This window comes from Sarcophilus harrisii, chromosome 1 (genome assembly GCF_902635505.1).
Source record: "Sarcophilus harrisii chromosome 1, mSarHar1.11, whole genome shotgun sequence".
Classification (NCBI taxonomy): Eukaryota; Metazoa; Chordata; class Mammalia; order Dasyuromorphia; family Dasyuridae; genus Sarcophilus; species Sarcophilus harrisii.
The window spans coordinates 481712361-481726784 of record NC_045426.1 but is presented as its reverse complement, the minus strand read 5'-3'; the positions used below and the strand labels follow the sequence as shown (position 1 = coordinate 481726784).

The following is a 14424-nucleotide window of genomic DNA, read 5'->3' as shown; positions in this document are numbered from 1 at the left end:
TTGAAATTACACATGAAATTAATAATTTTGACATGTACCCCATAAGATGAACATTTCTCACGATCTACAGGGCGAGTAACAAATAGTTTTCCTGAATCTCGCTCAATGTAAAACAAATTTAAAGGTTCTTGATCAACTCCAGGCCCTCTTATTGAATAATAGACTGTATAATTCTGTGCTGAATCAGACTGGACCTATAAAAAATGAAAATCAAGATACAATGAAAAATGACTAAGCATATTTTTGATCAATATATATCTTCTGAATTATTACATTATACTTGGTGAAAAAAGGAATATAATAAAAAAAGTGCCTGTAATAATTTCTAAGATAGTATGAATATAATACAGTGAGAACATAAAGGTAATATTGAAGATTAACAAAAATAATAATAGGTTCTTTAAATGATAAAACTGAAAGATGACCAGGTTACCAAATAAGAAAAAATATGAGTTGGAGAGTAACATTTCAGTTTATCTAGAATGTTGGTAAAATTAAGATTCTTGATATCTGTAGTTAATGTCTAATAAAATTTTTTTTTGAAAATTTTAAATGGAAAAATTCTATAATGTATTATACACTTTCCTTCCATTAATGATTCTATGAAAACATGACATCAAATGAAAAACTGCTAATGTGAGCCAGTTGTATCCACAAGAAAATATTATAAATGGGATAACAAGTAAATATATATTATATTGTATATTATATACCACTATTTGTCTCTATGTATGTGTTGTATCTATAGCTATATCCACTTATATGTGTACAAGTTATTTCCCTCTCACAAAATGTAAACTCCCTGAAGGTTGAGACAGTTTCATTTTTTTATTTTCTATCTCTAGCATCTAATTCAGGACTTGGAACATAACAGTTGTTTAATAAATGTTTATGACGTCAGGTATTTTTCACATTAGAACAAGATAAAAAGTCTTACCGTGGCAGCAGAATGATGATATATCATGAAATCTCTTTTGTAATATTTCATATTCTCAATGTCATTCATCCAAAGACTGCTAATATGACTTAATTTTATTTCAATAAAATACTTTAAACATTTCCAGAAATTAACTCTGATTATGAAAGAGGGGTGAGAGGAGAATTCTACAACTTTCTAACAATGAGTGCCTCTTCAAATAACTGTATGCTGCTAAGATGATGTTTCATTCAATGAAAACACCTAAAATATTATAGAAAAAAATCAGGGGAGAGGAAAGGAAAACCTTTTTCCATTTAGGTAAGTATGTAGTACCTTAGAAACCTGTAGGATGATTACATTTTCACTTCATTAAAGGTTTTATTTTATAGGAACCCATACATAGCATTAAGACATGTAATGGCAGTCAATCTGTCTTTAATCTTTTTGAACCTGGAGGCATTTAATTTATTGGCACCATCAAGGGCAGGTATCATCAAAATGGACTAGTTTCGGCAACACTATAAAATGTTTCTAAACATAGGGTATCCCCTGACCAAAGTTCTATAAAAGAGCTGCAAATCCTTTCTGACTATTTAGGTTCCACAGACTACATGGGATCACACTTTAAAACACAAGAAAATTTATTTTCAAAATGTCTACCAGATGCAAAGAACTAGGTTGGATATTAAGACATAAAGACAAAAATGAAAGTCTCTTCTCTCAAGAAATATATGTACCTTCCAATATTTCCAAATTACAGATATGTAATATATGTACTTTCCAACATCATGTCTGACATTCTGTATTTGCCTTTCAAAAAGTACATATACTCAAACCTAAACTCATTTACTTTAAAAAATCTTTTGCTTTTACAACTGGCATTTATTCAAAGTTAGCAACACTTTTTGATTGGAGAATTCCCATATCAAAACTGTACTCTACTTTAGGAATATGTACTAATTTAGTAATATCACAATAGCCATGCTAATTTAGTAACATGGCAACAGCCATACTAAGTTTGTGTATATGTATAAATGTGTTCATTAATACATAATATGTATACATAAACTATGTGAATTTATTTCATGTGAATATGGTTATACATGTATGCATAAATATATATTATATATGTGTGTAAACATAGTATATCATGTCTTAGCTTGCTAGTGTTCTAGTAGACATGCCCACAAATGAAAACATCATACCTTACCACATTACTACTTAAATGTCATAATGATTTTAATTTACTAAACCAAGTAGGATTTTACATAAGAGTTTTTGCTTAAACTTTGCATAATTTTTATATCTCTCTTTACACACATCTTCATTCCCTTCCCATTCATTCTATTTCTCCATCTTGTTCTCTTACACTAGGATCTCCTTAATTTCTACCCCACTTTTTTTCCCTAATGTGTTCTCTTCTTTTAAAATTTGTTTTCTACTTTTTTTTCTGTTAAGATACAGGATTTCAGTTTTTATATTTACTGCCAGTCAATATCAGCCCTCCCTTTCTCTAGTAGACAAAGTACATACAATTTAAATTTTGTATTTTATTATTCTTGACATTGTACATTCTCTGAGGACTTCTTTGTGGACTTCTGGGTGTCACTTTTATACTATAACGTTTCAGATACCAGGCAATTATTACTTCATGAAAGGTGGCAAAAATTTTGCCAAAAAGAAAATCTGAAAATACATATTTCATGGATACATAAATACATATGTTCAGAAACACATACCACATATTATAAAGATTGAACCTGTGATTGAAAAATCAGTGTACAAGTTGAAAAATATGAAGAATAGTGAAATTCATCAAAAATATAATTACCTGTTGAAGGTACATGGGAAAAGGACCTAAAGAGTTCTCTGGTAATGAACAAGGGATTGGTGCCCATCTCCTCTTGGCACGCTTAAGGACAGTTTCTTTCAAATGTCTTTTCTTCAGTACCTGGATTTAGAAAACAGAGACAATACATATATAAAATCAATGGCTAGTTTTCTAAACATGAAACTCTCCATAAACAACTTGTTTCATAAGAACCAAGAATGAGATGGAAGGATAGATAGGGGGAGGAGGAATAAGATAACAACAAATTTAAAAATCTGGCCAAAAGTCATCATCATTCAAGGGTCAACAATAGGTATAATTCACCGATAAAGAGACAACATAATGATAAAAAAGAAATAACAAATTTTTAGAAAATATTGATATATTCTGTACCTTCTTTTGATATTCTAGTAAGACAACTATATTCTTCAGTTCTCTTTTCTGTGTGTTGGAAAGTTGAATAGTAAAATTTCTCTTCTCTGGAGATAACACAATAGTATTGGTTGTATACACTGAGCCATCTTTGAAAATTTTGAAGTGAGGATCATTTGAATGGATTATGTTTGCAGATGGAAGGCACTCATCTAGATTAACTACAAGAGAGACAGTCACAACAATTTGTAAGAAGCAAAAAAGGCAAAATACATTCTTACAAGAAATTATGTGGTTTTTAAATATAATGAGTTATTTGAAGAACATTTTCCTTCATAAAAAAATATGAAAACTAAATTTAAGTTATATAGTTCTCTTTTCACAAAGCACCTAAAGAATGGATCTCTCTATCCTTTATTCTTTTTGATCCTGATAGAATTTGTGTTGACTAGCACTTTTGTTTTGAGCACTTCAGCTCATTTTGTATTTTTCCTCTAGCAATATTATTCTTATATATTTCCTTGGTATTTTTAGACCCATCCTTAGTTTCATGATTCTTCTGCCATCTTTTGCTCTCCATCGCTAGATTTAGTGACTGAGCCTGCAACATTTTTAGTAAAAGGGACTCCCTGAAAAAGAAATTTTCTTGGCCATTGCAGGTTGGTATCCTTTTTAGAGGCATAGAATTAGAAAGCTGCTCAGAGCACTAGTAGGGATATGTGAATGATAATAATAATGACTATGACAATGATGAATGTCACTTTCCCCAAGGTTTCTTTTATTAAACTGCTAACAATAAAATAAGATGGTTGTTTTTTTCAGTTCAGAAATCAGCATAAAACATCCACTGGAAAGCAAGCTTTCAGGGAAACAAGTTAAAATTTTATCAAATTCTCTGTTATTAGTGGAATGAGAATTCTGATGTCAAATCAAAGAGCTAAAATTCTCCACTAATGCTTCAAAGAACCCTTCATCTCAACAGTATGGGTGCTCCTTCAATCATTACAAGTAAAAAGCCTTTCTATCCAATGTTAATATTTTCCCTATATTTCTATAAATTCTTCATTTAGGAAAAATTCAAAACCTTCTTCAAATTCTTTTAAATATTTACACACTTGGGCTATCTTATTAACCCTCACTTTCACTATATGTTTGGACCACATTCAACATAAATTTCACAATCCTGCTCAGTGCCCACCTTCATTCACAATGAAGTCATGCACATCAAGGTAAGTTCTGATATTGTGAAAAGTAATGTGAGATTCTTCATAGAAACTACCTGCCTCTCCATTATTTTCAATAGCTGTTGGTTATAATTATCTTCATAGTGGTCTGCTTATTATGTATGGATACCCTGAAGTAATATGACCAAGTGTCACATGAAATAATTCTGTTGTTGCCTATTAGCAAACACTGACTCTTTCATCCAAATATATTTACTTTCCCCACTGTGTTCATCCATACAACTCCAATTTACTTATGCTTTTCTGGTTTTCTATATAGTGGCATATTTTATTTATTTATTTATATTTTCAAGTTGTTATTTAGTTCTATCATTTGAATAATAACTCATAGATCACATAATAGATATCCTACATTTACAGTACTAACAGTTAAATTAATGCCAGTACCAACTCTAATAACTATGATTTTTAGTATTCTCTGCTCCACCATCTAATTACTGTGACACTTTAACTGTAAATATAGAAGAGATTTGAGACCAATTTGTGTTTTTATTACTTTCAATGGTTATTATGGACAGAAAGTTCATCTATATGTTATATTAGTGATTAGTCTCTCTACATTAAGCTAAAAAATCTTGATGCTTGGACACCTGTTTACCCCCAGGACTATACCTAAAGTTCCACTTCAGATTGGATTCTGCTAACACAATCTTTGAGGAAACAAATCAAAACCTCCACATCATAGTGTGGTATTTGGGTGGGACATTTGTTGATGTCTCACTTTACTTTTCTGCTTTTTTAATCTAAACTATTATTTAATTTATGTAATAGACTCTCTGGTGAGCAATTTCCTCTATCAATGCAGATAAGTACCTATTGTATCATAAGGAGTTGTCTGTTACACTAAGAAATCAATTGTTTGTCCAGGGTCATAGACTGTATGTGCCAAAAGAGGGACCTGGATCAAGGTCTTACTGGCTCTAAGATCAATTATTCACTTTACCATAATTCCTTGTCTCCCCATAACCACCACCTCCACCACTTCAACATCAAAATGCTAAATAATTGGATATAATCTTCAATTGTATGTTATATGAATAATCGTTAATAGCAATTCTGATTTTTGAAGGCAATTTTTAAAAGATAATGGAATTAATTCATTTAAGATAGCTTCTAATTTATTCTTATGCTTAATTTCAAAAATTGGCTGATTCAAAATTAGCCCTTACCATTAGGAGAGAAACTAAACCTGCTTTGTCTTGGTTCTTATGTAAAAATATAGACCTACTTGAAAGAGCTGGGGATAGAAGGGAGAAGAAAGGATTTTGCCTCTCCACTCTGTTCTAAACTCATGTGTGCAGGCTGGATTCAGTTCTGAGGAATCCTACAGTCTCCTGTAATACATATGAGACTTAAATGCATATCTGGATATCTGGGGGAGGGAGATTCCAGAGAGTTCATAAAACACACCTAAAATCTCTTCAGTGAACCCCTGCAATGTATAGGTCAAGCTAAGTGGATGTCTGAACTCAAATCTCACTAAGACAAGTAAATTGGCTTAAAGAGGGGAAAAACTATAAAAAGCTCCAAAGAGATATGGGATTCTCCAAAAGAAGTTTAGAGGTTATTCACTAGGGATTTCTATTATAGTAGGAAGGTATTATATTAAGGTCCTGCAGCTGATAAGGATTTCAAAAAATAACTGACTGTCCTCATGTCTAGCTTTTCTATTTATATATCCAGTGATGATAAAGCACAGTGCTTTGCAAATAGAAAGAACTTAATATGTTTAAATTTTATTTGTGTCACAATAAGACAAAAAAAAAATGGGTGAACTCCTACAGTATAGTCTAGTGAACTGTTGGGTACCACTCTTCTTTGGAATAGAAAAAATGAACTGAATAGCCTTTTAATGAAGTGATTTTTCCCATAGGACAACATACTTAAACTCAGATTATCTTTACAATGCCATAAAACCATATCTATAACCAACATAAGTAAAAAGATAGAGATACTAAGCCCAGTACATGTAGTACCAGTCTCTAAGTCCAGAAGACCAGAAAACAAGACTCATTTATGACTAAACCAGTCATGTGACCTTCTGGATGAGTTCTTAATCTCTCACCATCCTTGACAACTAAGAATATATTATAAAACAATTGCTTATCTTTATTTGTAAAGGAAGTTTCCAAATTGAGTTTCCTATACTGATAAAAATCACGTCAGAATTAAATCCTATCTTTCCCCTCAAAAAAAAAAAAAAAATCCTCACACTTACATGAACTGATGCTAAGTGAAATGAGCAGAACTAGGAGATCATTATACACTTCAACAACAATACCATATGAGGATCAATTCTGATGAAAGTAGCTATCTTCAGCAGTGAGAAGATTTGAATCAGCTCCAATTGATCAGTGAGGAACAGAACCAGCTACACCCAGTGAAAGAACACTGGGAAATGAGTGTGGACCACAACATAGCATTTGCACTCTTTCTGTTGTTGTTTACTTGCATTTTTTTCTTCCCAGGTTATTTTTACCTTCTTTCTAAATCCAATTTTTCTTGTGCAACAAGATAACTGTATAAATATGTATACATATATTATATTTAACATATACTTTAACATGTTTAACATGTATGGGACTGCCTGCCATCGAGGTGAGGGAGTGGAGGGAAGGAGGGGAAAAGTTGGAACAGAAGTGTTTGCAAAGGTCAATGTGGAAAAATTACCCATGAATATATTTTGTCAATAAAAAGCTATGATGATAATAAAAAAAAAATCCTCACAGTGCATAACCCTTGAGTTATAAAATACTCCTTCTAGCAATATGGCAAGATAGATTATACAAATAATAATATCACACATTTTACAGATGAGGAAACTAAGGTTCTGAAATTTTAAGTGACTTGTCCAAAGTTACATGACTAGTAAAAACCTGAACCAGGACTCAAACTCAGTCCTTCTGACACCTAAATCCAGTGAAGCCTTACATGAAAAACATCTAGCAAATTGTATAAAGTATAATTTGAACTTGTGGTCACTTACCTAAATCATATGTGTATTTTAGATACTTTCCCATGCCAATCAAAAGTTTTAAAAATAATGTTTTCATCTTTAAAATAAATGTGGAAAGCCAAAGTCATTTTTCTAGATCTCATTTACAAGGAAATATTTTACTACTAAAATTCCAATTTTATTAAAAATTCAAAATTATGCTTTTCCTCTGTCCTTCATTACCCTCCCCATATCTAAAGGCTTATGGTTCTTTTAAAATAGTTAAGGAGTAGAGGGAAAAGAGCTAAATCTAGGAAACCTAAAATGTCTAAGAGTACTCACCACCCTAAAAATTAATCCTTAAACTATGAAACACATTTTATGAAAATTATATTTATTTAAATCTGCTTCAAACTGATTCCCATGGCTAACTCCAAAAATCTATCATATCACAGTTCCCCTGCTTTCTTTCATAACTGAAGAAAATATATCAAATTATGATTCAGGAAAAAAAATTTTCCTTTTTTTTCTTACCTCTACCAACAAAAGTCTCAGCTTCTAGTTTAGAAGGAACAGTAAGTATCACTCTTTTGCAGGCTTCACAAGAAAAACTCAAGACCTGAAAGAAAATCAAAATTAACTATTGTTTGCAAATATCCAAGGCAAGGTCTTTCATTGTTGTTCAGTTGTGTCTGATAATTTATGACCCCACTGAAAATTTTTGGCAAAATACTGCAGTGATTGATTAGTCATTTTCTTTGCTACCTCATTTTATAAATGAGGATCTGAGGCAAACTGGGTTAAGTGACTTGTTCAAGGTCACATAGCTAATAAGTGCCTGAGGCCAGACTTGAACTCAGGAAGATGAGTCTTCCTGACCAGGTCCAGCACTCCACTTCACCATCTAGCTACCCAATTCAATCACTTGAGCAAACCAACATGGAAGGATAATATTTGGGAGGGATATATCTGGAAAAGAATATGGCATAGGAAGACCTAAACTCTGGTCCCCTCTCCTACTTAGTAGCCATTTGATCTTTCTATATTCTCATTTGTAGAATTGTTTACTCTACATACCCCAAAGTATTATGGCGAAAATCATGAAAGCATGTTCAAAAATGTAAAATGTTATACAAGTATATGGTAAAATGTGGTACATGTTTAAATACAGAATGAATATGGAAGGATAAAAATCCATACAATAGTACTTTATTTATAATTTGATTCCTTCCATGGTTAATTAAAGAAAAAAAAAATTACTGCATGTGACCCTGAAAGAAATAATGTGCCATGGATGGCAGGGAATACTATCATAGTTTAGTGGCTACATACCACCAGATGCAGACATGCAATATTACTTTTAACCTCTCAATCTGCATGAGCTTCCTTAATAATCAGATCTAATATGCACAATACAGACATGAGACAAAGTAAATAAGCTCCAAATATTTTGAAAGTTGAACTTTTTAAAAAACTTTTTTTTAGTTTTATGACAGCAACAAGGTCAGGGATGGCTTACCACCCTGTGTTTACAACCCCAACTGCTAGCATTGTACCTCCCTCCAAGATGACATTTAATAAACTTGCTGGATTGCATTAGATTGGATCACACAAGCAGTGTGATATATAGTGGAACAGGAATCAGAAGAACTAGAATTAAGTTCTAATTCACTGAATGACTCGGGTGAATTATTGTACCTCTCTGGAACTTAGTTTCCTCAAATATATAATAAGAGAATATACAGTTCTTCTAGTTCTAAATAAAGTTATTGCTTCTATTTCTTAGTCAGGAACATCTATCTTAATGCTGAATCTAGACTCATGATTTCATTGTTATACAGAATGCTCCCTAGTAAAAAGAACTCCTTCCACTAATGAAGATCAAGATTAGAGCATCACAAAGGCAGTATATAGCAAAATCTGGCATTGAACACAAAGTTAATCTGACTGGGGAGGCCGGCTCTCTTATCTACAGTATCAAGTTGCTACTTAGTGTTTAGCAAAGAAATTTTTAAAATTTTATAAGATTCATAAACATAAATCAATAATTCAGAAAATTGATTCAAAATGGCTTTTCAACAAAGTCAAATGACTTCTTCTAAATGCTCACAAATCAAAACTACAATGTATATTATTATCAGCTTTAACTGTTTTACATTGTTACCTCTAAAGTTTATATAGCATCCCCATTAATGTATATGCAAGATTGTTGTTGTTCTTCAGTTGTGTCCAACTCTTCATAAACCCATTTGGAATTTTCTTAGCAAAGATATGAAAATGGTTTGCCATTTCCTCTTACAGGCATGGAATTGAGTCAAATAGAGTTAAGTGACTTGCACAGAGTCACATAGCTACTGCTTAAGCCACATTTGAACTCAGAAAGATGAGTCTTTTTGAGTTCAGACTTGGTATTCTATTTTGCTACATATAGGGTCCCATTTTGCTATCTTTAAACTCCTATGAATATAGACCTAGCAATGAGATTGCTGGGGCTCAAATATTTCATGGATGTTAAGAACAGAAAAAAGGGACATTTATAAAATCCCTATGTAAGAGCTCAGCAAAGTACAAATCTATAGATTTTTTTTTTTTTACAAAAGTAACAGTCTTAATTGACTTATCATAATTTAGCCATTTATCTCTCAATTTAAATTATGTAAAGCATTTCTACCTCTCAGTTCACAAGGCAAAGTTAACTGAAAAAGCAAAGTATAACAATTGTTTGGGCATCATTCATTATGCATACTTATAAATGGAGGGACTTTATAACTGTATAAATGTGCAATATTGTAGTCAGAACTTTGGATGCTTACATATTCTTTGAAGGATACAAATATTTTAGGGAAAGTGGAACACACTTTTATATAAGTTCACATTTATATAAGTTTACAGTTATAAAACTGGAGGCTATTAGATAGCAAGTAGATAGAGGATCAGACCTAGATACAGGAAGACAAATTCAAATCTGGCATCAGACTTTTAATAGCTAGGGGACAAGTTATTTCGTTTAATCTTAATCCTCTAGAGAAGGAAATGGCAAACCACTCCAATATTTTTGCAAAAAACAAATAAAAACAACAACCAAGAACTTGGTCACACTAGTCTAAGGGATCAAGAAGAATCATACAACTGAATGACAATAGTTTCTTCAGCCATAAAAAGGAAAGGTCTTTACAATGATCTCTTACTTTAAAAGTATCCTATGAAAGGTAGCTAAGTTTCTCAAGCATTTTAAGCTCTTTGGGAAAGGTACCATATAATCAGCAATTAATGTTATTTTCTAAATTTAAGAATTAAGTTCTCTTCAGAGCCAATCTGGGTATAACGGAAAGAGAAGTTGATTTGGACTCAAGGAAGCAAAGAAATCATCTTATACCTCAAGTACTTCAAGGAAGTCCTATAATCTGTCTGGGCCTCAGTTTCTGTAAAATGTAGGAGTTGGACTAGATAACCTCCAAGAACCTTCCTAGTTTTAAAATGTTATGATTCTAATCATATTGATTTGGATGTAATATAATTTTGTAAAAGCAATTTTTAAGAAGAGCAATAACTGAGGATAACTTTAAAGAATATTGGTAGGTTGGGGGTTTTTGATTTGGGGGGGGCAATGTTTTAGTTTTGCTTATGAATTTTTTTGTCAATAATTTTTTTTCATTTTGCCTTGAGATTTTTGGGGAGGGTTAAGCCTTGACAGAAAAACTCTGAGTAAAAGGAGGAACACAAGATCTCTACTTCAAAAAATCAAGGTGGAAAATGGGGTGTGGTTTTTCTTTGCTATTCATAATACTCTTCCAAAAACAAATTGTCATAGCTCAACTCATCCTTGTCAAAACCGCAAAACTCAAGGATTAGAAGGAGAGTAAGGTATGTGGGAAGAATTTAGGGATGAAGGACAACTGATCACACTGAGCCAGGGGTCCTCAAACTTTTTAAATAAGGGGCCAGTTCAGTGTCTCAAAAACTGTTGGAGGGCTGGACTATAGTAAAAAAAAAAAAAACAAAAAACTTTTGTTTTATGGGCCTTTAAATAAATAAACTTCATAGCCCTGGGTGAGAGGGATAATCATCCTCAGCTGCTGCATCTGGCCCACAGACCGTAGTTTGAGGACTCCTAGTCTATTCAAATAGTTCACACCAATAGTCAACTTTTGAATGTTCAATAAGTGATTAAGTCAGTGATTATATCTGTGCTTTAGGAAAGCCAGGATTCATACTAGAAGCCGCCAAAAGAATTCTATCCAGATTTCTCTAGCAAGAAGTAATAGATATACCTTAGGCTTGGCTCACAATGTACTTTAAAAATTGCATATGACTTCCTCCATATATCTGGAGCTTTGATTCTCTTTCCCCAAACTATTTTCTTTATGTTCTTATTTACATCCCTTTCTTATTTATCCATTCAGTAGAATGTAATATTCTTTTTAATCATAAAGATTTTTCTTTGTATCACCATTGCCTTGCATAATCCCTACTGTATGGAGGACACAATGCATATTGGTTGAATTGAGATTAAATTTGAACCCAAAGTTTATGAAATATTGATTTTAATTCTTATATATGCATGAAAAGCCCACAATGTTCACTTACAATTAAATTATTCTCCCTTTGTCAAGTATAACATAATAAACATAATACAATGCTAAAGCACTATTTTCAACCATGGATATACTTCTAATCTTATGTAATGTATAAGTGACATAGAATTTAAGACAACAGTTTGACAAATATTCCATATTGTACTGTGACATTTTTCTCAATATATTTTAAAAAATTAAGATCTGACAACATTTCTGCACTCATAATAACCACTCTAAGGTGTACAAGTTGAGAATTAATACAAATTCTGCTGCAAAGATGAAATATATGATGCCTACAAATGAAGGAAAATTATTTATTAAGGAAAATTATTTATTATTTAACCAGCTGTCCCCCAACTATTCTAGAGCTACACTAACAAGTTAACAAGTCAGGCAAAATATTCTTATTTATTCGGGATTCAAAAAATGGTGATATGGTCACTTTGTAAAGTCCTAAGTAGGTAGTATATACTTGTGTGTGTGTGTGTGTGTGTGTGTGTGTGTGTGTATTTAAAAGGTAGAGAAGCAGTTGTGTAGAGTGGCTATTCTCATGCCTACTCCCCACTTTATTCCTTCAATAATTGACTCTTTTCCAAAATTATCCCCAAGCCTTTTCAGATGCCCTAAATTTCTCAGTCATTTGCTGCTCTTTTCAGAATGTCCAAAACCTACAGACAAACCCCAAGTCCTGAATACAGATCTATTCAGCTCTACAGATAAAATCACATGTCAGTTCCTTAAGGCCCTGTGAATGCTCCTGGATTCACTCCTCTTTCAGAATCTTTGACCTCAAAACTTGAAACTCCACCAGAAAAAGCATTTCCTGATACTAAATCTAAGAGGCTGTCAAACTCCAGACCTTTCTACTGAGTTTTTCCTCTTCTCATTTGTCCTCTATTCCCTATTAATTTTACTAGTAAGTGTCCTTCCTTTTCCTCCAGGCTCTCTAAATCACCTTCAGCTCACTCCAGCATCTGCCAGCCCTTTTCCAAAACAGCACACTTGTGGAAGTTCAAGGGAAGAGATGAGAGGCAAACACTTCCAAGAGGAATTCTAAAATCCGAAGACACCCCCTCTGTCGCCCCCCACTTTTCTTTTACCTGGGGTCTGGCTGTGACCCCGAGGGAAAATCTCCCAGTATCTCTGCTGCACCATCAGAAATCAGTGCAACTGCTGTGATTCCAGCCGAACACCTCAAGCAGTCCCGGCACCCCAGTCTTGCCCCCAGACTCAAGGGCCGGTTTAGTACCAAAGCAATACAATAGAGGAAGTCAAGCTGCAAAGAACCGTGCGATTTAGCATGGCAGATGAATCACAACTCTCTCCAGTGTCAGAGTTCCCGGGTTTGACCCTAGGCGAGTCATTTAACTTGTTTCTTAAAAAAAAAAAAAAAAAAAAAAAAAAAAAAAAAAAAAAAAAAAAAAGGAAAGAAAGAAAGAAAAAGGGCAACTACACTATTTTTAAAGTCCCTTTCAGCACATAGGCTCCCGCAGGCGCTAATACACACTCTATACCTGGAGGCCACAAATTGGGAAACAGATGCTTTTATCTCCAAGTATTTAAACTGATTAAAATCTACTCTAACCACACAAAGTTCTCCAGATCCAGAAAACAGGTTCTAATTCCTCTTTTTCTGGCACACCTCTCCTCCGATCTTCTCCAAGTCTTGTTCTTTCAATCTTCCCTAATTCCTTTGCGAAGTCTCGACTCCAGTACAACAGAGCCCTAGCAGGACTTTCCCGCTGAGTTTTTGTGATCCTTGTTCCCACATTCCCCGAAGCCCGGTGACCTGCAGGCAAACTCACCTGGAGGGTCAGTAGGAGTAGCCCGCAGCCGGCAATAAACCGGGATTGTCCCGGCCCCTCTGCGGCCATGGGGGCAGGATCCAGGGACAAAGGGGACTCGGGAGGCGGAAAGGATATGCTGGAGAGGGCAAGCAGGTGGAGATAATTAGAGAGGGCTGTAGCAGCCCGTAGCTGAGGGTGAGAGCCTGGTTTGGCGCAATCTAGCAGCTGCTACTGCTGCTGCCGCCACGGCTACTGCCCAGGTAAGAGTGAACCCAGCGAGGAAGAAGTGGCAGTTGCTGTTGGAGGAGGAGCACCAGGGGTGTAGCTTTTCTTCCTTGTTTCTCTTAAACTACCCAGCCTCTTCGGCCTTTCTGCCTAAGGGGCTTTTCTCTCCGACCCAGGGGTGGGGCCCTTAAGCTTCTGAAAGACAAAGACAAAGAGTAGTCCCTCCTTTACATTTTCTCAACTTTTCCTGACTCGGAGAAAGCCACTGGTGGGCATTGCCTTTTGCTGTCTCTTCCTTTCCCTTTAAAAAAAAAAAAAAAAAAAAAAAAAAAAGATATTTTTTTAAACCGGCCACTTTTTTTTCTTAGAAGGAGCAAGGAAGTACTATCTTCTTCCCCCTCCCTCCCCCAACTTGTTCCCTGGTTAAGGTTTATTAAAACGTCCTGCCCCAAGAAGAGGTACCAACTTGTAGAAAAGACTCATTCGTTTCTGTTTAGGTGGCAAAGGAGTGTAAGCGGGGCGGTCACTAAGGCT

General features: G+C 34.1%; 1 protein-coding gene across 2 annotated transcripts in view; it reads right to left on the bottom strand.

The window, feature by feature from the left end:
• The window catches only part of DSC2 (desmocollin 2), a 33688-nt gene extending 19503 nt beyond the window's left edge, over positions 1–14185 (bottom strand). For both annotated transcript variants that reach the window (XM_012541361.3, XM_012541362.3), the window contains exons 1-5: positions 13684–14185; positions 7836–7920; positions 3144–3343; positions 2751–2870; positions 39–194 (exon numbers count right to left, since the gene is read on the bottom strand). In XM_012541361.3, coding sequence (XP_012396815.1) covers positions 39–194; positions 2751–2870; positions 3144–3343; positions 7836–7920; positions 13684–13752 — 630 coding nt within the window. In that variant the 5' untranslated portion in view covers positions 13753–14185. The remainder of the gene's footprint in view (positions 1–38; positions 195–2750; positions 2871–3143; positions 3344–7835; positions 7921–13683) is intronic.
• Positions 14186–14424: the final 239 nt, after the last annotated feature.